Below are 27,248 nucleotides of genomic sequence, written 5' to 3' on the forward strand. Positions count from 1 at the left end.
CCCAGCCTTCTTCCCTTCACATATATTATGAAGAAAATGTGTAAGATCGCGGTTCATTTTCAGCTATTCCAGAAAATTAGTTCTGTTGGCAAATGGGTTTTAGTTTATTGATATGTTAGTGTGATAGACTCTATAAATATTTAGAAGTCTTCAGTTTCGTGCTCTGGTTCTGAAATGTTAATAATGACATCTACCACACCAGGTGCAAGGATAAAACTCGTGTTTGAACAAGTACCAGCGATTTAACTGGTTTCTTTAGGGATATCAGTTTACTTTGAATCAGTTTTGTTAAAAGGTGTGAAATAATGTTGTTGAAATGTCTGCATTTGTAGTTTCTGTTTTAATTTATCCACGGATCTTGTGACAAACACTGTAAATGTTCAGCCGATGATCTGACTATTGTGTGTATAATAACGTTAATACACGAGCTGCTCGTATATGTATGATAACAGAACAGGGTGATGTTACTCAGGAAATACAGCATATCCAAGTCCGGAGACCCTACATTTCCTTCTCGGTCACTTCCTGCATTAGCATGACACAGGGGTAAACCTAATTAAACGTTAGTAATGAATTATGCATCGGTTGGTCTTCTTGCTAATGAATGTGTCTTGGTCAAGCTAGCGGCATGGGTTACAGGAGACATCAGTGGGTCTCTGATTGTTGGAGCGGAGCACAATACTGCTGAGCCATGGTGTTACTGATAGAGCAACGAGTGCACATTATAGGAGAAGGTTTATGTTTCTTTCAATACATGCCCGCTTTTATCTGTTAATCCAAAGTATGGCAGTCGAGTAAATATTATTTTGGGCTTGGCATCTATTTTGCAGTGTTATTCACCCTTTCTATATTATATACGTAAAAATGAATCTGCAGTGAATATGTTATTATACGTGGTTTTTTTGCACGACATTGCCATCCTGTCATCATCCCATCTCCTGGTCTTCATGGTATGCACGTGCTGCCTAAGTTTCAACCCGTATCCAATTCCACATTGAAATTATTTTGTTTGATGATCATATGTAAACAGTTTTAATTGTCCTTGGATTTATTTACGTTTATAAACGTTGGCAATGCACGCCCCGTTCTCCGCACCAGAAACAAACATATCCCTGTTTCATTGAGTAAACCGACAGAACATTCCGCAATCGACACAGGTTAAGAATGTAACACCGGGTTCAAGTCACCGTGGATGCGCTGCGTTCTGGCGCGTTGTTCGTGAACTCTAAATGACTAGGGTAACACCAAGGTCAAGCGTTCCGCTTTGATCCAAATGTCAGCGTGTTCTTACTGTTTGTTGTTCAGAGTGAAAAAGGGAACATATTTAACAGTTTCGAGTGAATTGGGTGTATTATTCCATCGTATTCCAAAGCACTCTTGGGTATTGTGACACTTTCAAATAAATCATCTCTTGCATAAGGGGCGTCTGTGCAATAGATTATTCACATCGCTGATACAAGACAAACCTTATGGATAGCAACTTGTTGGTATATGGTTCACAAAGGTTCTGGACAAGATCTAGCCCGGTAACGACGAAGGGGCAAAAACTACCCTAGAAATGTTGTGAAAACTAAACCAAGAAGGTTTTTGTTATCTATGAGGTTTGTCTTGTAGTACCACACCAACATCTAAAATGCCCTCGAAGAATATATTCACATCGCTGTTCTCGGCTTTTTTTAACCCAAAATCCCCTCTAATCTATGGGATGAAAAGCTCAGTAATCTTGATGTACTAAGTGGTTATCGCGAGGCCAGTATCTGAATAGATATATGTATTTTTAAATAGATGTATTTTTATAACGATAAGAACCAATATAAGGAAAGTGAAGGGTAGGGTTGTAACCATCGACTGCAGCTCACAGAAGACACACAACAACATTGGAGGGTTTAGCAAAGTTTAGCGTGTTTTGTCATCATTTTGATGTAGCTGTGTGCGAAAGATAATCTTGGTGAAAAAAAGAAAGGTTGGGACAAAATATTTAAATCTGTACTCAATAATTGCCGTAGAAGATCACCCGGATTTGACCATTTAACCGTCAGAAGAGAAAAAAGTACATGCGCCTTTGAAGTTCCTTACTTCCTTTAGAAGTATGATTAGTGTTCATGATTGACAGTAAAGCATGAGTATTGTTCATTCCCGATCATCATGAAATCCCCATCTATCAGGGTTAATGAAGTTTATCCTAAACCCGGGGCTCACCCTCGTAGCTCTTCTAAATGAACTTTCCATTTATAGCTTTGTTAATGTTTGAAAAAGGAAGCAATATCATGTCTTTCCACTACTGCGCTTTAGGCCTGATACCGCGAATAGTAAATCATCGAGACCGTCCGTCCACTGACAGACAATGAGCTTGATGAAGTAGAGACGGGCGATTTCCTCGCGTCTCCTTCCCCATAGATCACAGTTTACATGTTACATTATTCAGCTGCAGCATCTTGTGTCAGGTGACTCAGGGTCGGTCGTGCCGCTTCACTTATCAACAGTCGCCTAGTGGGTAACTAAGCCAGCAAGGTTTGTTTGTTCTTATCTGAAGTGGAAACATGACTAGATATACTTGTTCGCCGTGTATTATAAAACTCACCTCCATCGTTCACGCTGGATACGCTCAACACACCAGCACGTCTCAGTAGTCGGCAGTGTGGAATAAAGTATTACCTCACGTCTCTGCTGGGTAGTATGACCACAGTGACGATGGTTCACTGCTTCGGTGGAGATGTGGGTGTGATCTAGGCGGTAGTCGACTTGCAATGTGATGGGTATACCAATGTGATGGGTATACCAATGTGATGGGTATACCAATATGATGTAACTGAAGACGTCTAAACCTGGTAATCAAGGTTATCTTCAGATTAACGACACAATGTCCACCAAGCATTAACATAGTCGAGCTCACAGTCCCTGGGCCATATTATTTTCCCTACAGCCTAAACCTTTATGCCCTAAAGCCCTAAATGAAGCAAGCCTAGATTTCTCCATGTTCTGAATTTCTGGTAATGGTGGGGCTCCTTTCCAAGCTGAACGGGTTTCTTTGTCACAAGGAAAATTATGTATATCCAGACACCAAGGGCCAAGTCAGACACCATCCATCTGCTGAGTGAGTTTAAAACCTCTTTAAACGATATTCAGTCATATCAAGGCGTGGTTTCGGAGGAAAGTCCAAACTTAGGCCATGCCTTCACGTTTACAACGTTAGAGCTCGGGGATCCCGATGACATGACGATAATCATTATGATCGGAATCCGAACTCACAATGATCGTCATCTGGTATGACTATAGGACGGAACGCCCGGTACCTCCGGACCTTTTGCAATCCCATTCCAGTAATCGTAACGTCTTAATATTACCCAAGAGATCAGAAAGACCATAAGTAATAATGTTTCGTTAATTTTGTACGTGCCTTTTGAATGCTGATTGGTAAGCTGAAACAACATGACATCACAGTCTTGCAAATAGTGTTGTGATAAATAGGACATGACTTCATACATTGTTGACAGTATCATGTTTGATTACGCTGTGTCATTTTATCGCTGAGTAAAAATACATGGATGCAACTACTCGATATTCGAAGATTCGATCTGTCTGTGGTGAAGGTATGTGTTTCAGCACCTCGTCCAGGATAGGGGCAGTTCTTTCACTCGGGGCAGATCATTCGTAATATCTCCTAGCTCATGTGTCATTATCTAACATTTTCGTTTGAGACGAATGAGAAGACCAAGAGGTTGCTCCCTCTTAGAAAGACATAGTAAACGTGACACAACATTATTGTCAGCACATACGGATATGTACAAGAACACACAGTCAGTATAAGAACTGATTGACGAGGTATGCAGTGTGCATGTATAACAGTTCAGATAGGCAGGTTTACCCGCACTTATACAAGGTCTGTAGTTAGATAATGGGCACAAGAGGAGGTACCTGCAGTATTACCGGCACAATCATGAAATACACGTGTCTTTTTACTCCCCTAATGTGTATACATATCATCACTCAGTAATCACGGTTTGATTTACAACAACATCCAAGCGTCGCTGTTTTGTGGGTAATCTGCCTAAGGGTTTGGTCAATATTTTCACAACGCTAAGCGTTTTCCACCAAGTACTGCTATAACTGTCATCCCTTTCAGTACCAAGTCCTCGTTCACCTGCACTGGAATATAAGCGTTTGGTTTTATTTTATTTCCTTGTGTTTTGATTGTGGGTAATTTCAAGAATGTTAGGTTTGAAAATATACCACTTCCAGTAATCCATGCTTGTCGTAAGAGGCGATTAACGGGATCGGGTGCTCAGACTCACTGACTTGATTGACACATAGCGTCGGTTCAGAGTTTCGTAGATCGATGCTCGTGCTGTTGATCACTGGATTGCCTGGTCCAGACTATATTATATACAAACCGCCGATATATGGAGGGAATCTTGATGGAGCACGGCGTATAATCTCACTCACTCAGTCACTCCACCGCTGCTTATCTCACGTCAGCATGGGGGGTTCGAAACACACACACACACACACACACACACACACACACACACACACACACACACACACACACATACACACACATGCACACACATACACACACACGCTCCAGACCCCTTTGAAAATGATTTATGGTTACATTAACATTAAAGATTATTCTTTCTTTTGCGCTGACTGGCGGAGCCAGTGGGAGGTCCAGAGAGTTCGAACCCCTGAACCCCCTCCTTTCAAAATTCCTGGATCCGCCCATGTCACTAACGTTGTGCTTAAAACTGGTCGAGGTTTCGAATGCCAGATTTGCCCTGGTAATGATTCCATGTTTCGACCTGATTGTAAGCCATGCTTGCAAACGGAAGTCAGTGTTAGTGGAAACGCGTGCGTGTTTAAGATATAAAGTACATAATACAGATAAATGGAGTTAATAAGGAAACAGTGCTACAACATCACACATATCTGAGTGTGGCTATTGACAAAGTAGCCATCAGATACAGCTACAAGTGTTGTAACCGGACTTAGCACTCGACAAGCACTCGTGCTGAACCGGTTGACCTTCACATATTACCACGTGGTCTTTGTGTATTATACAGTCCTCTGTGTGCGGAATGTAGACATGACAGCGCTGTTGTTTATACTTCTTGTTTTGTCATATCGTACATGCCTATCCACTAATGAACGCATGAGGTGAGATCCCCACAATCGCTAATTCCTCTTTGGTGATCCCAGGACAGAAGAGGTCCCACGCAGTCAACACATATCACAGAGTCCGACTAAACTGTACAATGATATCCTGGGAACAGTGAATGATACGGCTCAGATTCAATTGTTCAGCCTTGTGTTAGCCTGGCTTAAATTGATTGTTTCCATGGACCTATAATAACAGATATACAGTGATTAAAATAGCGAAGCGATATTTTGTTTGCATGCGAATTATTTCGACTTCATGCGTTTCAGGTTGAAATATATTGATAAGAATATCAACTGTTTCAATAACTCCATTCACAGTGACTGAGCCTAGAGGTTAATACGTCAACTCGTTACGCTGAACTCCCGGGTTTGATTCCCACATGGTTACATGGTGTAAATTACATTTCTGGTGTCCTCTGCCGTTGAATGAGAGCTCGATGTAACCTCATTTGATTAATTTGGTCTCACTATGTCAGCCCAGCGCCGTATATGTAACGTGCAAGGTGTCTATTTAAATGCCATTTTGAGGCATACGTAGGGTACACTACATGTCAGTGAAAAATGTTGGGAAACAAGGATTACATTTTGGACGCGACGCATATTTTGTGAAAGTCATATTCAGTAAAAGTCGGAATGTATTCGACAGTGTGACTGTTGGTTTTTTAACGATGTGCACAGTAGTGCAGAGTGTGTGTTCATATTTGGTGTTAGGGGTCTTGTATTACATAAATTACGGATTTTCAAGTATTCAATATATTTAACGGCGTTATCAGTTATATTTACCGGCTACGCATGCTATTTATCTCTTATATCCTGGACAGAAACGTGTTCTTTGTGTTTCTAATAAGACAAGTTTAGATGTACATTCTGGTTATCTCTTTCAACCGGCACAGCGATGATGTTTTTTTTCGGGTATACAAACAAACCTTCTTCCTCTGCCAAGATATATTTTGCAGAAAACATTGTTCAAGCTAGATTCAGCACTTGGCATATACCTGTATATGCATCCGTATTCTCACTTATGTTATGTTGTTTATTTAGCAAAAACGTTGTAAATACTTCAAAGGTGCAGTTATTGCCTTATTCATGTTCAGTATCAGACGAAAATGCAATGTGATATTATTGTGATGCAATGGTGATATGTCAGATTGAGCATAGAATAATCAGCCAGTTATATTGCATGTGTGAATGTGTGGGCGATGACACCTGACACAACTTCTTAGTGCGCATGTTCCTCTCTTGGCCAAACTGTGTTAGCTGTAAGAGCCCTCCGACGCTTTTTGTCTTTTTATGGACATGGAAACGGTTTTGTCGCTTCTGTTCAAAAACTCTGAAGTCCTCAACACAAATGAAACATGGGAGTGAAATGACGAGCTTTTATAACGTGTTTTTGTGACACAGTTCTCACGTGTCTTGTCTTTCTGCAGTGTTACCATGACTACAGGTGGAATATACACACCAGCAGAATTATATTCCAGCTTTCCGGGTGGCTGACTATGTTAATGCATGTCATTGTAGCCTTGTTAAATGTGGTGACGCCCTTGATGCCAGTCACTACATTGTCAGGCCCAGATTACGTTATGTACAAAACTATCCCCTGAGGTGTTAAGACAATAAACAACTTTACGGACGACACTCATAAACAGCTACAACGAAACGTTAATGCAATAACCCTGAACTTATCCATGAAGATGTACATTTTCTTAAAGTTCACGTTCTTTTGTTAAGAACGATATATCTGTTGACATTAGACTGCTCACTGAATCCATGTCTCGTCTCACAAATCAGCCTGTCTGGATATGTGGTCCATGACTGTGCTACTCCAAGGGGTCGACTTGAAATTATCTTAAACGTTCTCGTTTCCGTCTGCTTTGACGTCCAGTAAATTAAGACGCGATGCCTGAAATAAAAGAGAGTTCATATATTTTCGTTTCATGTTAATGTCTGTATGTGTGATAAGTGCCCTCGCTCTATAGATTTATTACCGTCACAGAGGGGTAGAGGGGTATAGTTTGTGGCAAATATTAAGAAAAGTAAAGAAATATGTTTATCGGAACCTCGCTGTAGCAACCAATCGACATACGTGTCATGGATATAAACCTCATCTGAACATCGGCCCCCAACGGAACTGATAGCTGAGTTGTGTCTCGGCTGGAGTGTTGATTCACTGATATGTCCTCCCTCTCAGAAACTACGTATCAAGGTAATCAGCCGGTTTACGATGTGCAATCGTGTAATGCTGTATGGTGTGACTCTTCCGTCATCTAATTGAATGTATACACTATCCCGTTTACGTTTTTATACATGTTTTAGTGTCGAGTGCGAAAGTGTTCAAAACCATTTTGGTGGATAATCCTTTGACAATTTGCCACCTGGTACTGTTGTGTCATGTGTTCAGAGTGAGTGAGTGAATTAATGAGTATGGTTTTACGCCGCCTTTTAGCAATATAAGAGTAATATCACGTCGGGGACACTAGAAATGGATTTCACATACGTACCCATGTTGGGAATAGAATCTGGGTTCTCGGCGCGGCGAGCGAACGCATTAACCACAAGGCTATCCCAGCGCGCCCCCACCCCCATGTTGAGATGCTATAATACAACATTTATACCACTATCGCGAACACCTGGTGTCAACACCGAGTCTCACTAATCCATTCATTTTCTCCAGTTTTGCCAACGCCAAGTTTAATCCATTTCAGTGTAACATCGTTTTACGTTTTGCTTTTGCCAAGTATTGCCACCTATTATTGTTGTGGCTTGTCTAGGTCGATGTGATCTAGACAACATGGAATCAGTTTGTTGAAGAGATTACGATATAGACCTCTAATGAAAATCCATATCATATCTATAAATACTCAAGTTGATGTGTGGGTCCATTGCATGGGTGTTTGCGTATGTATTCTTATATAGTTGATAACGAGTTCATGCGTGTGCTCAGAGTATTCCTTCACTACAGTCTCCTTGCCAATGTTTTTTTTTCACCGTCAGCAATATTCTAACTTTGTGTTGGCGGACTGAAGATAATGGCAACCTGACCGGACAAACCAGTCAATGATATTTGTGGCAAAATCCCACAACGGCGGATTACACAATCAGCTAAGTGTGATCACATATTCCTGGGCTGTACATACGTTAAGGATAGTTTACCTGATCTATTGGGAGTTTCTGTTATGATGGAGAGAATTCATCTTCGCAAATGTACGCTAAATAGAACTCTACAGAACTAACCCGAAGTTGCAAATCAGGGCATACTTGAAACTTTCAGACCTTCGTCAGCGTTCTGTGAAGGATATAACTTTTCTTAATATTAGCGGAAGTAAGAACAAACTGGATAAGCTTTAAGTGAAAGTTAAGGTTTAAACCCCGAGTCGTGGAAAGTGGAGGTTTGAAATCTAATCGGTATGACTCCAGCTTCTTGCATGGTTAAACCAAAGTTACTGCACGTTCTCTATGGTATGGCAACGCTCTCGTGTGTCATTTCTTGCACGCGTTTTCGTGTCCTAATTATTATCCCCTTTCCCTAAGTTTTACGTTCGTGTATGGTTTGGTTTAATTTGGGTTTTGAATTTGTTTAAAATCCTTCTATTCTGTGTGAAACTGATGTACGTATATACTCCCTGTATATGAAAGGTTTGGAGATCAACTACAAACGATGAGTTATTTTGTATATAGAACTTACTGTGACATTCCTATGAGTCTTGCAGCACACTTACATGCTTCTAGAAATGATAAAAAACATCCTCATTAACTTTGCAATAGAGACCATGGATTGTTCTACTAACTTTCTTCACGCCATGGAAAGTTTCGGTCCTTTGATGTTTACCCAAAACTAAGCCAACCGCCAGAACCAATTGCATGTTTGTGCCAAGGAAATACTAGCAAGCAGTGGTTGGTACATGTTCTGGAAAACCTGTTTGGAAACAGAGAGGCTGGTGTATTGTACTAGGAGATTTTACTTAAGTTCTTGTATAGCTGCCCTTTTTAAAACTTCGTCTTCATAAACTGAAAGACATGTTGAGCAGGCGGCATAATACTTTCATATTTTACGTTTTGAAAACACAACGAGTATTTGAAGAAAGTCGGAAATAGTGATGTTGTTCTGTCTCTGTTTCTGTTGCCGATCATGCATGACGGTGTAAAGAAATTATTATGTTCTTCAGGTCCAAACACATACAGCTCATAACTTCTGCAAACAGTTTACAGGCGAAAAACACCTGAAGTCTACACGCAGTAGTGTCAGTGACCAACTCAAGGTTCAACACATTCCGTGACTGAGTTTATTCGTCTTATGTTTAAAGTGGTAGTTTCTACCTGTACAAAGCGACAATTGCTGTACAGCAGTCTGACGTCTATGTTACTGTATTGAACTCACGGATGCGTTTCCTTAACATTGTTCTCAGCACTTCATGGACGGAATCTGGTGACGGCATGTCAAGCAAGCTAATATTGCCACAGCATATTTTATTGGAATAACTAATGCAGTAAAACTTTGCAAGGAGTTCCAGAGCAGTTCAATATAAAATTCAACAATACAATAACTGAACATTAATAACTAAACATTCAGAAAGAACATGTCCACATACTTGAGTTGAGGTCCATGTGTTATGGATTTATTTGATTCTCTCATTTGTCACAATGTGTCTGTTCGTATTAATATGGTCAGTCGGCGGAAACGGAAATGTGCACATGTATGAATAATGAAATCTCCATCGGTTATTATTCATGTGTGATATTGATCGTTCCCCCGTGCATCACTGTTGTCGTTAGTGTCCACGAGGCCCGTACTTCACCCCTGACACAGCAGCTCTTTATTTATCTGCATGCTGGACAGTTATATGTAACGAGGGTTATAATAGGTAAAGTATAGCTCACGCCTCCGTCTAATTAGTTCAGTCTCCGGTCATCGCGACCACTAATAGACAATACTCCTATATTTCATCCACTAACTACTCCAGGGTCCGTAAGTATCACGGAGAGGACAAAGACTTGTACATTAGCCTAATGTCATTACTAGAATACACATGCGTGCATGCCTCGTGGCACGATGTCGTATGATTCCCAGCTGTCCACTCCAGATGACCAGCTTGACATTGGAAATACATGTGGGCAGACTGGTCACGACCTCACTGGACGTTCTGCGTCCACCTACATGCATTAACAACGTCACTAGGCGGCTCTAACGAACAATGATAATTTTAAAACATAAAACATACTATCCAAACAACCTGCCGGATAGCGTATTTGGGTTCTATTGATCCTATACAAATAGGTATGGTTCCTGCATACTTGACACCCAGAATCACTTCATTCTGAGTAAATAGCGTGATAAAACGCATTTTTATAACGAACAAAGGCTCGCATATTTATGGATGTGATATGCGGTGAGGGGACTTGCGAAGGTATGGGAAACTCTACGAGAAATAAATGGGCCAACCGGTAACAATACCGATGCGTCTTCAGGAATAATGCATGTGAAATTCATGGCCAGGAAACCTTGCAATGAGCATGCAGCTGTCCAGATACAGACAACACGATCTGAAAGCATGTGTAAATAACGGGTGTGGCAGAGTATGCGCACGTTTTCGCGAGCACCTGATACGTCATTACCGTTATAGTGATGCATAAACACGTAGTTGAAATCGTATACCCGACATCTATGCCGTTAGCATAGATTTCTAATGAATGTTGAAACGTTTGTTGCGCTTTTATTTGTATATTAATAGTGAGTGAGTAAGTTTGATTTACATCACCTTTAGCACTATTCCACTTGTATCACAATGGGAGACATCAGAAATGGGTTTCACGCTGTGTACCCAAAACTGAGAATCGAACACGGGTCTTCGGCGTGCCTGGCGAACGCTTTACCCTCTAGGCTACCCCACCACTCTTGTATAGGAATAATGTAGATCTGATATGTTTAAGTGCATGTATCTTCAATATGAGTACAATATACGTTCATACATCTTTTGTCTGAAACATTTAGAGTTAGTGTTTTTTCATAAACTATTCACGTATATAGAATTACAAGACAATGCCTCTTTTCTCGTACGTTGCCAAATAATACCGTTCGATGTACTGACATTGTATGTGAAATCTCCTGGAGTGTGTTCGTGTTCAGCAATACCTGTTTACCGAATATATATTATTGCATAATCTTAGTGTTTGATCGGAAATTTGATATGCCAGCAGGCACCACGGACAGGAAAACTTGAGATTTGAAACGTACAACTAATTGCTCTACTTGTAATAAAACGTTTAGTCCTTATCAGATTGAAACCTTATAACACCAATGCTACTTGGTGTTATCATATTTCCTTAGTTTAATCATGTTTGTTTTTTTTTAAAAGTTTCAGGGAGAGTTTAATACATAAATGCTTATTTTCCCTTTCGTACATTGTGGAAATAAATGAATAGTAAAACACTTTGAGAGAATGTTCGAGACAAACTCAGTTTCAACCTTGGCATGAACGGCATAGATGTAATTACAAGAACTGCTACATCACATGACCACCGAGTCATTAACGCTGTGGTGGTAAGGGACTCTGTTGATATATATGTTGGTACTGAGTTGTTATTTGCATAAATACGTCTTAATATAACGGAACTTGCCTTTGGACATAGTTCTCGTTGGTGGAACGGTGTGTGTTTAATGTCGTGTTGCTGCCAGTAGAGCGTAAGATCGCCCTACATGGAGATTACCACGCCCCTCCATCAGGACGTGCACCAAAGGACGCGACTCTAGACACATCCGTCACGACGATCGGGGCTGCACATCATAGGTCCAGGTCTCAACTGTGCTCTGGTACGAACAGTTTTCTTCAATAATACTTGTACGCTATCTGAACCTACGTAACCTGTCATCTTTGGAGGATTAGATGTATCATTTAGTGAGCATAACTGCCCTCAGTCAGTATGCAAGGGCATGGTAACCCATGTGGTATAATACATGCAGCTATTGCATATTGTATAGTGTCTTTTTTAGATCACTTGGTAAAGGTTTTCATCAATAATGCATTAGAACTAAAGTCAGGGACTCGCTGTATGTACGGTAGGCTTACAGAACATTTCAACTCAGCGGATATTTCTTCTCAATTTCGATCATGAATCGTCCAGTCGTAAATATATGTCTGAACATTACGTTAAACTATAAATACAGTACAATTAACACAATTCGATTTACAATCTTCTTCTCATACGCTCTACTGTGAGCGTTCGTTATCAAAAGGCATGGGTTACTGACGTGACCATGTGTATTCCTGGAGTGCTGATGATGCTGTGACAGTATCTCTGAGACGAGATGGTGAAATAATAAATTAAATTTACCTTGAAAGTATATATTATATTAGTTTTGCAACGTACACTCACTTGTTTGTACAAAAGCACCTATTACTATATCATATTTCTATTATTGTTGAATTATTTAACGTCTCGGTAAGAGCGTCCTCGCACAAATTACACAATGTCACGTGCGAAGAACGCAATGAATCTGCAGACCTACGGTAGACATTAAGTCACAAACTGCCATTTCGAAATACCTCACACTACTGTCTCAGCATGTTTATGATGAGATACACCGAACTCTTGTTTATTAGATTATCATTCTACAGCCCTCATTACTTCATGGATGGCAGTTGAGAACACACCTCGATTAGAAGACATCTCAAGTGTCCCGTTCTGCCGTAAACGCGTCCATATTCATCTTCTAAAGAAGCCACTTAGACTAAACGGAGATGTGATCTTACACAGCCCAGTAATGTGAGATAATAATGCTCGCTTCCTTTCAGGAACCATTTAGCATCTTCTGTGGTGTGATAACCGTCGACCTGGTACCACGGGTACTTGTAATGGTTAAGGCAACTGGTAACATCCAGTACCGTTTGTAGTGTAATGGCCATCTACTCGGTCCATGGATGCTTTAGCTTTGGAGACAAGCAAACTCCCCGTCATTGTGTTAGGCGTAGTGTGAACTATTGATAGCCGTGCAGTGTTTCTTGTGTTCGTGGAAAGGTGCATTAAATCAACCGATGAGGTTAATTTGGTTGTGAGCTAAAATACCATATTTCCCTAACCAGGTTATTAGAGTGTAAGTAATCTTTGCCCATCACGTCAAGAAGCATGGCGGATGTAAACAATATGAAAACAATCTCGGAAGACCGCGTCAAAACAGATGGAAAGATTTAAGCAGGTGATGAGCTTGAATAATAAACAACCTTCAAGATTAGTTTGTCATTAAGGCATCCTACGTGATCTCACCGCTGGGACACACATCCACTCATGATCACAGTGGTATGATAGACAGACACAAGATCCTCTCTTCTGTATCTATTACAGCCATAGTAACTGATAATAATTCTACTCTAAGTTGCCATGGGTACATGTGAAAATTCCAGAATTCTACAGTAAATCTCCATGGGTACACGTGACTGTAGCAGAATTCTACACTAAGTTGCCATGGGGACATGGGACTATCACAGAATCCTATTCTATGTTGCCATGGGTGCAAGTGACTCTTCCAGAATTTTGGTTTGAATACATGTGATTAAAGTAGCGGCCAAAAGAAAACAAAATAAAAACGTCTGTAAATTGTCAAAATAATTGTCAGTCTGATTGAAAATAGCGAAAAACACAACATCTCTCGAACAGCATGTGTATTCCCAGCGAACACTTGCACTTGCAGTTCATTTTGCGTGAAAAGAGACCGTATTTACATGAATAATACGGAAAATTGCAAACAGTTACCCGTACCAAATTAGGGTAAAAAATCAAACCAGGTTTATTCTTTTACACCATGTTAATTAACTGACAACCAGAAACATGCCTCGTTTAACACCAGAGGAGAGGGAGAGAGCATTCGGTGTGTTACAGATGGAGCAGACACAAGAGCATGTGGCTAGGACCATGAGATGCTGCAAATCCACCATCGGAAGACGGTGTTTCGTTTGGATTATTAGGTGGATAGGAGAGATGGGGATGGGGAGCTTTTTCTAATTCATAATCTACTTCTATCTATCTATACATTCATACATACATACATACATACATACATACATACATACATACATACATACATACATACATACATGCAGGTGTGTATGTGTGTGTGCATGTGTGTGTGTGTGTGTTATTTATGGGAATGTTTTCATCATATTTTATGCAATGATACGCACTACAGCCGCTTCCCATTTAGCAGTGGTGTCCTTGTTCAACGGCACTTGGCCCATCCATCCTAGTCGGACTCTCGCAATGTGCTGTTGTTATGGGTAGCATCCGATCATGACCTACTTACAATTAAGATCATTAGGCAGGGACTGGGAAAGAGAACGTTGACAATGGGCCATTTTCAGAATTTAGAATGGACCACTGCCCTTGTATCAATAGTAAACTTCCAAATTTTAATTGGCCATTTTTCATTTTAATGTGCAAAATAACCCATAGCCAATGGTCCCTGCCTTTCCCAAGATGCACTTAAGATGCCCCAAAATTTGAAATCCATTCTCTAAGTTACTTAAAAGGCGAGTATTCTACGTAAAGCAGGTAAGGAATTTATTTTTCGGCATATGGTGTATGGTCCCAAGTGTTAAAGCACAATTCAAGTATTTTCAACACATTGTATTAATTGTAGGCCCTCCGCCAATAGTACACACAAGACAGATAAGCAGTGTATGTTTGACAGACGAAAGATGAAAGACTTTCATGTTCAATTACCCACTGGTTAGGCTGTATTTACCGCGATCTGAAGAGATAAAGCTGCTCTGGGGTGTTAGTTAGCTCAAGCTCACCCCAATGGAAAGTGCATTTTTCAAATAAATAGTTGACATACAGCAGTCTATTACCGCACGTTAGTGTGTGGGTGGGGGCGCATTGTCAGACTGAATATAGACCATCAGAGGTCCTCTACCGTGCACCGTAAGCGCATTCAGTTTTACTGTGTTGCAAGTGGGTATTTCAGTACTGTTTCAATTTGTAGCTAGTTGGTACTTTAGTAGTTATATTTAGTGGAACGTTGGTATTTTGGTAAAGTTTTACTTTGTGGCAAGATGGTATTTTGGGGTACAATCTGAGTTAGTGGCAAGCTGGTATTTAGGTACAGTTTTACTCTGTAGCAAGCTGACATTTTTTGTTAGAGTTGCCGTGTGATGTGATACACATAGCGACATGGAAGGCCGAGTTTTGCGAGACAGTGTATGTGTGTTTCTCTCCTAACCATAAGCCTATGATGGTAGGTTTGAATCCCGTATTGGGTGTCACCATTTACCAGTGCTTACGTTCAGCGTCTGATGCCTGCATGGCTTTAAGTCTCTCGGGATAGAACTGAAGCATCTATGAACTAGTGGACTCGGTCACCCCTTATCTTCAATATTTACGATGTTATTGTTATTACGATGTTACAATAACGACCTAAGAATATCTCTCAGGAAAGACTGTCTGCAATCAAGTTCGCTCTGCACAAGGTAGAGGCTGTATTGATGTATGTTGTATCAGAGCAGTATTTCACCATGCAAAGGCAAGTATGTTTGTTTTCTGTTTAATCTGGGGTCATTTCTCTGATAGTCTGAAAGTAATTTGTGTATGCAGCAGAATCATTTCGTTGTTATTATGGAGTAGTTTGTTCACTTCCTTACTGACATATATTTTTCATTCGAACGTTTATTCATCACCGGACAAGCTGCCCTTTTCCCGAAAACTTGGTGTCATCAGGAAGTTTCAGTGATTTGCGCCGCTGCTTTGCCTTTTGCATGCCCCATAGTATCTGTTTCGTCAGATAGTGAGTGAGTTTAGTTTTACGCCGCACATAGCGATAGTACAGTTATAAGGTCTGTACAAAATCGTGACCAGACCAGACAATCAACAGCTTAGGTGTGAATCTAAGCAATTTGGATACGATTACATGTGTCAACCAAGTCAGCGAGTCTGACCACCCAGTCCCAGTGGTCGCATTTGACGACAAGTGTGGCTTAATGAAGATCGATTCTAACCCCGATCCTTTTGATTTGTTTCACGTCAGTTTAACCTTAGTCGTCTCTTGTGGTTTATGTTAACATAAAATTCTATTACTATTTACAGGAGACATGTTTCTCTGTTAAAGCATTATTCAATATCCAGGTAAATAAGTTTAGATATAGACGTGAACTAGAATAGTTCCAATAATTCTACAACTTTGATAAGGCTGTCAATTCAAACTATATCAAACCTATCGTGCTCACTACCAAAATGAAAACAGATGGGGCATTTTGAACAATGAAAGTTAAGTCTTTCCCAATTATTGTGTAAGTCCCCAGCTGTGAAGATGAAAGCAGGATACACAGGATACCCTCGAGTAGGAGTGTCAGCTAACATCCCTGCTGCTGTCTACTCCCACCCCAGTTTGTTGCTCTATTGTACACGGGCTTCTGAAGCATATACACACGTGCCGCCAGGCTCAGCAATGTTTCCCAATCATATGCAGGATGTCAATGACACTCTGCCAGTAGAGGATTTGCAGTTTCGGATCATGTTTCAATTTCTCTGTGACGCATCAAATTGCACCAGCCTTCTGCAATATATTAACCTAATTATTTGTCGAAATCGAAGATGTCAATTTTCTTCAATCTTTGGTAAGGGAATCGGACTTCTTTCAAGGTTATTTAACAGTGTTTAGGTACACGCTTGTGTGTGGGAGTGTGCGTGGGTGCGTGCTAGTTTAAAGTCGGTTGATGGGTTGGGTGGGGTATTTTATTAATTGAGAAAACCGACTTAGTTTCAAATTTTTTCGGCAGGTCATAGCATCGAAGTGCGCTTATAATTTGTAGTTCATGCATGACTGCAACTGTTCTGTATCGTAACATGACTCAAAGCATGATGCACTTAGACGCTTAACACGCTGACGTTAATTCTAATTCTCTCTCTCAAAATACATTTAGGTAATTTGAGGAGATATTTTTACAAACCGCCTAAAGTGTAAACCCGTCTTTAAAAAATATTATCCATTTCCTAAAATTACCAGTTTAGCCATGACAGTGGCAGGCAGCCACCTGGGGCATCAGTGTGTTTGTCAAGCCCTGGAATTCCATTGAGGAACCCACTGGGAGGCACCAGACGGTTAAAACACCAGAATAGCTGTCTGAGAATACAAGGGTATCGGGTTACCATTAACAGGGGCATGTTCTGTGAATGAATGAATGCAGGCAAAGAAGCAATGATGAGCTAGTTTGGCTTGCAAGCAGTGTCGCGTTGCCTTAATAGCTATCAAGTTATGTTGTCATTGTCTCAGTGCTCTTCGTGATAGTTTTTTAAAATATGTAGAAAAAAACCCCACATCGCCATGTTTTAATTCGGTTGCGATGGGGAATCATGATATATCGTTTAACATAACTTCCGTTTTCTCTGTGAGAATTCCAAGATATTCCAGCAACCAGTCTAAGAAGGCAGGCCTGGTGGATCTTCATCAAGCAACGGATTTCCATGACACAGGTTCCGGTACTGACAGATCACTATTATGTATCTGAGTTTACATTCCTGTTTCCAGTCGGTGTCGGCTGATGAAACTGTTGGCTTGGGTTGTGGTTTAACACCACACTTAGTAATATTCCGGCTATATTGTGGCGGTCTATGAGTAATCGAGTCTGGACGAGACAATCAGGTGATCAGCAGCATTTGGACAATTAAACATGACGCAACTGTGATGCTATGACATGTGTCAAACACGTCAGTGAGCCTGATCACCCGCTCATCATAATATCTATCACTGGATTGTTAGGTACAGTTATACAAACACAGACGCTTGTCTCTTATACAGCTAAGAGAGGGAGTAAAAAGTGATAGGATTAAAAGTAAAGGATGATTAAACACCCAGTTCTTATTTTTACATTTATGTACTTTCGAATTGAAAATTAAAACATGCTGTATGTAGTTTCGTTATCATGTATTTGTGTTTCCACTTCTACATTCATTACTAAACTGTTCACCATTTCCGACTTCAAAATAATTATTAAAATCACCTTCATGTGATATGCAGTTTCAGCGATCACTTACAAAACACTCTAAATAATTATGCAACAAATTTCACGTTAAAAAATCATTTTCTTTGAATGAGTAAGATATCTGTACGGAACCATTTTCCACCCCAACTCGCCATTCTGCCTAGGATAAATGGTAGTTTCATGCCACGCCCATATCTGTGTGACGGGTGCACACCTTCAGCACTTCATCACCATTCACCCTCGTACTCATGAAGAACTGGCAATTACTAAAGACCGGGGCTGAAGTAAAGTATGAAGTACCACTGAAACACTGAAACACTGAAACAGATATTCATCCTGTTGATGACGAGTTGCAGTTAGGGTAGCAAGGGGATCCTATTTGATTCATTTTTTGAGTGACGTAACCAGGAATCAAACCAGCATGTCAAGGTGCAGGTCCTGTAGCCCACATTCCCTGATGAGTTGGGTCCCTTGACCACACCAGGATGTGTGGGTCTAGGCGCGAGGCGATCGATCTGAATATGCACTCTCGTCTGGCAATATGACCTACGGTTATGTATCTTGGAATGCGAACGTGCTTATTCACGATAGTGTGCTTGATCGTAAACAAATTTCGTTGTTATTAAAATTTCTAAGCTTAGGTTCCATTGTTTATTTGCGACACGTACGTTATCAAATTAGACGTAAGTTAGAAAATAAATAGGACTCTCCTGTTTCATGTGAACGCATATGTTTTGGCAGGCTGTCTTAACAACTTCCTCAGCTAATATTGTGAATACTTCCTGGAAGCTCTCTGGTGCATCTCTATGGGCGATGCGGTAACCCTAGCCAAACACAGCTAATGAAGCGACGAGATCACTGCCCTCTCCTTCCAAACTGTGAAAGTATTTGACACTAGTCGCTCGTGTTTGTTTCTCAAAATGAAGTGCGCGTTTCCTGAGATGGGAAACTCATCTAATCTTTTTATCTCATCCACAGAGACCGCGTTCAGTTCATGGTGTTCTTTCTCGTGAAAGATTGAATCACAAAAACTTTGAAAACAACTCGTAGTTCAGTGCACCTGTTCAACGGGTGACTTTGGCACTAATTGATTCGGTAGCATATTTTCGCTATTTTCATTTATAACACTGACATTGAAGCATACCCGTTTTACCTACAAAGCAGGTACAAGATGCAGCACTAACACAAAGTGTATCTTGTACAGAGGGAATTATGACAAGCTGTGGTGACACCCTGAAAGATAAAACATGATGAGGTGTGGAGAAACATGTTTAGGTGTCAGCAGAGTTGGCCACCTTCTGGAGTTACTGAAGCACAGCAATGAACACTGTCAGCCTCCTTTGCGTTACTGACGTCGTGCACGATCATCATCTTTCACCGAGGACACGGGTGTCCCAGCTCTCCAATTCGACTTGTGTACTTTGGGTACGAACCTGTGGCGGTGAGTTCGAATCCGGTGCCACCCCGTTTATGAATAAGGTTTATAAGCACTATACCCGTTCGCGTGGGTAACAGAAATTTAGTAACTGTCCGAGGCCGAACAATACCAATCACACTGTCGAGGAACTCACACTTCAGAAACAAGCGTAACAGAAAAGAGCATGTTTACGATCTTTTAAGCCATTCATCGTGTTAGGAAAGCGTTCAGGTTTGGGGTGGTTTTTTGTCTAATTAGTGACACTCGGCTCTAAATCCTCATGAAGGTGCGGAAGTGATGCTTTAAATGTTTACGTTGGGCTTTTTATATGGACTTATATATGTTCACTGACTAATGTCTGCTGCTAGTTTGTTTTTGTGTGGATCTCATCTTGTAAGTTGAAATCTTTTCCCTCTGTGGTCTAAATCCATCACAGCATTGTACACGTGGCAGAGCAAGAAACGTCTTAATTTGAAATGAAGCATGCATTTTTCAGTGGTTGTTATTGTTGAAAGAACAACAGTTTTGATGTATTTCCGCTTAATCGTCTCAGGTATATTATATACTCCTCCTTATCAACTTGGCACTTAACTTGCTTCAGTTACTACTTGTTCGAATGGTGCAACGTTGAAAAGCACTGTCCATGCCTCAGTATGATACCTCTCCATGTTCTGCTCATTGTTTGTGTCAGTTTGATCATTATCACAAACGTGTACAGTTTTCAACATGTAGATAATTGCTATTATCCATCACGCAAGCCTGCAAAAGCTTGCCTTCCCGTGTTTCGCTTGTTAAAACTATGCTTCTTCTTAATACGTCTCCCAGTCAGCGCAGACACATCGATCCTGAATCTGTCATAAGGCTGTCTGTATTGTGTAACTCTTCTCGTTCCAAGGACGGCCGTGTTTGAGATCCCATCATGCAATGCATATGTTGCATTTCCTGTTATGGCTGATGCAGATTATGTCACTTTAGCTATTTGCGGTATCCTTGACCTGGTTATTTTCACACTCAGCGGAAGAATGGAAAATAAGTGAAGTTGTTTCGTTCTGTTTCCTCAACGTGAGACATGTGTTCAACAGGGCTTTGCATACACTACTGCATACACGACTAAAAGACCATATAACCCAAAATAACTAAAGTGGTTATGTCGGCTATATTCAAACAACATACCTGGTTTCTATATGTCAACTGAATGGAAGAATGTTATTTTACATCATGGAAACATCAGTCTTTGTCATCTTCCTAAACAGCTTCCACAGGATCACTGGGCATCATACGGGATGACACCCGGTGGCCGCGGCATGGGTATGCACGACCTACCTATAACAGTTTATTGCTGTGTCAGCAATTTATACCATAAACAAATAAGCTTTCATGGCATCAATAAATCTAACTAACGTAGCCTGCCTGTATATCTTTCTGTTATTAACAATCCGCCACCCACACAACTGACAGAAACTGTCTAAAACCGCATTAGTAGTCCAGATATCGATAACAGTCGAATTTTCCCCAGACAGCCGACAGATGGGGATTGTTTGCCTGGCTGAGTTTGCACCCCGTACCCGATGTTCCCATGCAGTCAACCACGAATATGCCGAATTCGTAATGCTAACCGATATAGTGACTGTTGCATACAGCGTCCTGCACTCACCTGTTCCCTGATTCCATCCACTGTTCCCGTGTCTGAGAATGTGTGATTTCTGTTCCAGTGTCTGGTCTGACATGCACATCCAGTGATCTGATGAGTGTCCAGGAACCCTGCAGGGCGGAGAACAATGAACTTGTCAGACAAATCGGGATCAACCATAGCAACGAGTTGTGCGAGTAAGTCTTTTTCGTTTGCATTTTCCTTCGGGGTACATGAGTTTAAAGTCTGTTCTTCCCTGGCAGAAATTCAAACGTGCACATATTTATTCTAATATTATAGCATAATCTGGTATTACCCATAATCGAATCTAGCTACCTGACTGGCACGAATCTCTGTCAAGGAGTCCTTGTGACATGTGTCTGTGACGTCACAATTTTCACCCGATAAATGCGTTTGTCATCGCAAACCTAAACCTTTCGACATGCTCGTGTTTAACAAGCTCGATCATTTCGTAATACCCAGTGCACACTAGTATGTATGGCTTTACGCTGATCTTAGCAATATTCCAGCAATATCACGACGGGGGGACACCAGAAATGGGCTTCACACATTGTATCCATGTGGGGAATTTGGAACCCGGGTCGTATGCATGAGGAGCGGACGCTTTAACCACTAGGCCTTCCTAGCACCAACTCCCTCGCTAGTGACATACACCTCATAACCTAGTACCTATTTAGTGATGGCGTTACAGACGACCTTTAGTCCTTTTTAACTTCATAAACAAGAGATGTTAAACGTATGTAATAACCACACTTGCACTCGTTAAAAGTTTTCCTTTCTTTTCCATAAAAGAGTTAATCTTGACAAAAAACGTCATCCGTTTCAGTTTGAAACTGCCAGAGCAAGGTGGCCTTGAACACAGCTTTGGGGAAAGGAAAAGTATGCTATAAAGTGAGATTTTCATCTGTAAGGGTCATCCGAAATGTATAAACAAACCTTAAGCCACAGCCCACTACACAGACACGAGACATGTTGTGTTTGTGCTGCATTGAGGCTGCTTCCCACGCCTGTATGGTGCAGCATCATTGTCACTTAACTGAACCCTCCTCCCCAATGTGTACGTGTGAATAAAGGGTGTTTTACTGCAGCAAGAAACATTCAGGTTTTATCAAGATGGGCTGTTACGAGTATGCTGGGCTCTTATCTTGCGCCACCCTGATTTCCGTTTACGATCCCTTGCTCACTCACTCACTCACCTCCTCCCTGTCAATCAAACGAACCATCCGGTCAGCTGTCTGTGGTGAAGGTCACCGTTAAGCTATTAGCATCATTTATACCGCTCCCTTCACACGTTAAGCTCTGCTGAAACGTACCAACATCCCCCTGACGATTGCATCAACAGCTGAAATATAACCAAACAGTTTGCCAGGGAAGACAAATTTGGCTGCTGTTTATGTAGCGTTTGCCCTCACTCAGGTTCATAGACATGTTATTGCTACGTTTTCGTGTTCACAATCAGCAATGATAAAGCAATACACGACAGATATTTTTTTGTGTACAGGAATTCATTCAATACATTAAATAATCTCTTCAAATATATTCTTAAAGTTAACCTTTCATTAAAATAATTTGGTATTTCTTTCAAATCTTTTCGTTGAAAATTATGCTTTCGTGCCTTTTGTATTACAGTAACACATGATCAAATAATCAGGAAATGGCAGATTTTCCCCTGGAGAATGAATTCTTTCAGCGGGCTATATTGGTCGATGTTTGCTAATATGCACTGAATGCTTGATAAGGAAGACCAGGCCTAGACCATTAAATATTGATCCATGGTTTGTACTTCCGCCTTGCCATCGATATGTGAGGATATGTGAGGAGGGCAGACATTTCATCAGTGTCATATGACATTGTCTAGCTGCGACACAGTGTTGGAAAGTCCACAATGAAGCTGGAACTATGAGCTGAAGACTCCATACACAGAATTTCTCTCCCTTCTTTCAAGTCGTCAAACAGTTAAGATATGTCTTGTTTCATACCCCCGCTTTTATCATCATAAGGCGGGTCACATATTGACGATAATTATGATTTTTTATTGTCAACAGCATATAGGGTGTGACTACCAACCCCCAGCATTAAATTAAGAACGTTACCTAAATAACAAAGACCATCATCTCCTCGGACTTGATGGAAGTGAAAATTATATTTTGAAAGACGCCAAACCATTCGCTTCATCTAATCAGTCGCACCTGTTGTAGAAGGGTGTCTGTTGTGAGACACATCGCGTTCATGACATTTCTAACTATTAATTTATTACCGATGACAATGACGTCAGATATTCATATCAACACTCTTGTCTGTCTGTACCACGGCTAAGCCAGAATATGCATGTGAAAGTCACATGTACTATAAAATCCGTCTTCATGACGTGTCTCGCTCCGCCCTCATGTAGCGTGCTACAGTGAATCAGTGAGTCCTCAGGTGGCAACAACGGCAAAAGAAGATGCTAATCTCAGTCAATAAAACGTTGCCTAGACACTCTCAGGCTGTTGATCTGAATATCATTATACATAAAATATTCAGGGACGTTTCGGGCATCCGGTCTTCAACGATGCCGTGCCGATACAGGCAATACAGACATGACTTTGCAATGTCCAACTGACTAGTGTGGCTGACCTACTGTTTTCTTGTCCTTTACAGATAAAACTACAATATTGCCGATGCAATGTAAAATATCATATCACTCACTCACTCACCCATCCACCCACCCGCTCACTCAATCACTCACTCACTAACGTTAAGGATGAGATGACCAGGGTAGTGTGTTGCTGTGACAGCTCTGTGAGCCTGGTGGAATGCACATGGCGAGGGGACGACGAGAGGTCGTTTGATCGCATATGGCATAATGGCCTCTTTTTAAAGTTATATCTAATGGGCATTAACGGCAAAATGTGGCAACTCCTATATCAAAGCTGTACATCAAGCTCTGCTTTTGTGCAATATTGTGGTCTCAGATCAAATGAATATGTTTTCAAGCAAGGTGTTGAGCAAGGAAGAGTCGTCTCTTCTTGGTTTTTTCCTTGTTCTTATTAATGATTTGATATGTGAACTTAGAAATTTGAACAATGACATTTATGTACGTGGGACTAATATCCCATGTATTCAATTAGCTGACGACACAACTTTTACTTCTACTTCTACTAAGATTCTTCAATCATCACTTGATACTGTGTACAACTATGCTTGTAAGTGGTGTCTAACGTATAGCGGTTCTAAAAGCACTTGTGTCATTTTCTGCAAATATAAGAAACGCCTTCGTAATTATTCTTCCAAATTTAGTGACTCAGACATATCAATAAGTGAAAGTGTCAAGTATGGAGGCATTTTACTTTCGTCTGATCTGTCCCCTAAATATAAAGTATGCTCATAGTCTCAGGGAGCACCGCAGTCTGTAAATTCTCTGAAAAGTCTTGGTTTAAACAGTAAAGATCTCCACCCTACTTCTGTTAAAATATGGAAAAGAATGATACTTCCAACAAGCTTTTACGGTTGTGAACTATTACCAATTCTTCGAGGTAAAGATGCATTCAGGGCTTCGGTAAGCGCTTTTCCTCTGCTTCAGTCCAAGGTAAACTTGGATTGTGGAGCATTGATGGATATATAGATAAATGTAGACTATTATTTCTTGGCAAGCTGTGTAACAGCAAGTGTAATTTTCCATTCAAAGATATTTTCTGTGTACATCTAGCTACCTTTCAAAATAGAAGAGCTGCCTCACATAGTATATGTGATACACTTATTCAAACCAGTTTCAAATACAACCTCTTCAGTTATCCTAGTGGCTATCTAGATTTTGGAAGGCTTCCATATAAATCGACATAGCGAAGAATAATTATAAGTTGTATAAATGAATCTGAAACTGAACGATGAGTTTCTCAAGTGTGTGTAAGACAAGACATCAATAGATATCACCTGACCCACATTTCTTTGGTGTGCATAGATTGTATTGTTTGATGTATCGTTACCCACAGTTTAAAGATGTATTACAGTTTTGTGTACTAATCAGCTCAAGGGGAAAAAAAGATATTGTAAGATATTGTAATGACAGTTCTGCACTAGGAACACTATATGTACAACAGATACAACTTCTTTTCAAACCTGATAGATCTCCTTGATGTGGATGTTTATGTACAAATAGAACTACTATCTGAAGGTGAAATGTTGTCACTGTTTTCTGGAGGTGAACCACCAATAACTAACGATATTGATGAAATGTCATGGAGATGCATGATTGTCCTCTTCTGTAAATACTTATATTCGTTGCTTCCCTCTCTAAACCTTGCATTCTAGACCTTTCATTATTTTCTTTGTACATATGGTATAGTTATATATGACTATGAGAATGTATTATAAATATATTGCTGTGATAATGTTGCTGTAAATATTTTATGTATATGTTTACAATGATCTTCGGACTGCAGTTTGGAGAAAATAAAGAGATTCATTCGTTCATTCATTTATTCATTCATCATCCAGTAGAATGAGTGACACCAGCTCATTGGTAACATGTCTCGCGTTCCTCGAAGCGAGCTTAGGTGGTATTTGAGTCTGGAATGGCAAAGCACTTGGTGGCGTGTGGCCCTGTGCATTAAGCAACGATTGGCCCCGACAGTGCACGGATGGGTGACCGGAAGCTTAACGCCTGAGAGTCTCTAGGACTGCAGTTCTGCCCCACAACGAAGCACATGACGCATGTGGTCTCACCCTAGGCAAGAGAGCTTGTTCAAAATTGCCTCTGTTCACCCACCAGAAAATGATGGAATAAGTCATGTGACTATAACCTTCTAGCGCCTAACATGCAGCTTGGGTTATCCGGGGTAATAATATGCCTGCTTTGACTGCATTCACCTCGTGAGTGGAGTTAGGCGCAATATAAATGCACATATTGTTATTACTTCAGTCGTTTCCTGAAACAGGCTTTCCTCTGACGATGAGATAGCCTATGACGCTCATCACGCTAAGATCCGGGGTCGATTTCAGACATGGGTACAATGTGTGAAGCCAACTTCTGGTGTCCCCCGCCGTGATGTTTCTGTGGTATTGCTAAAAGCGGCGTAGAACTAAACTCACTCACTCCAACTGTATGTAATACAGTTGACACCTACTCAGGTTGCGGTCAGGACCTACACATTGTCATTTAACGCAAATCAGAATAATTCTTGTTTCTGTGTAAAGTCATGTGTTTATTTATCTGTCGAGTACATCTACAGGTTTTCGCATAGTAACAATCACTGGATTGTCTGGTCCAGACTCGATTTGTTTACAAACGACATCATACAGCTGTAATACTGTTGAAACAAATACTAGTATATGCTCATGATATTGTCACAATTGTACAATCGACTCGGCAGTGATGTCTTATGAAAGTGGAAACGGATTTGTCGTTTTGAGGTTTGTTGAAATATGTAATCAGGTGCTGGTTGCACTTGTCTTGGGTCAGCAGTTGACCCTTCGAGGTAATATTGAAATGTATATGTGAGACAAAGATATTTGTCTATAATAAAATGTAGACATACGGTGATAATTTCGTGGGTAAAATATTCGGTGTATGTTGTGACTATACTCGTGATTATTATATGCTGTCGCACATCAACGCCAACAGAGAACAAGTAGATGTAATTGTCATAATGTAGAGCTGATTACCAATTCATTCACTGCACAGTAACTTCTCATATCTCGTCATTAGTGGTGACCCATATACAGAAAAACACATTTTTTAAATTTTCTTTTGGCGACTTATTCCGGATAAGGAATCAAAGTAAATACCGTGGCTTCCTTGAACAGAAGGCTCGGCTGGACGTTTTACGAATGATAGTATCTAAAAGCCATGATGACATCTGTTCTTTTCTAGCTTGCAGGTCAAGTTACATTGTCTTAACACAAATACTCTCCATTCATTGAATCCTTTCTGTAGCAAGACGGTCATTATGTACTGGACCCAAGATGGTTCCGAATGAAAATATTCACTTTTCTCACAGTCAACATTTCTACGTCTTGTATAATGTTTAGTGGATGCTGTAGAACTGTTTGCTCAATGTGGAGATATGTCTTGAAGTGT

At 40.6% G+C, this 27,248-nt stretch overlaps 1 protein-coding gene across 1 annotated transcript in view; it reads left to right on the plus strand.

Moving 5' to 3' along the window:
* LOC137261302 (uncharacterized) overlaps positions 1 to 27,248 on the plus strand; it is a 75,755-nt gene that overhangs the window by 39,905 nt on the left and 8,602 nt on the right. The window contains exon 2 of the mRNA XM_067799026.1: positions 21,252 to 21,366. Within this exon, the coding sequence (XP_067655127.1) occupies positions 21,252 to 21,366 (115 nt within the window). The remainder of the gene's footprint in view (positions 1 to 21,251; positions 21,367 to 27,248) is intronic.

The sequence above is a fragment of the Haliotis asinina genome, chromosome 14, assembly GCF_037392515.1.
Source record: "Haliotis asinina isolate JCU_RB_2024 chromosome 14, JCU_Hal_asi_v2, whole genome shotgun sequence".
NCBI classification, from domain to species: Eukaryota; Metazoa; Mollusca; class Gastropoda; order Lepetellida; family Haliotidae; genus Haliotis; species Haliotis asinina.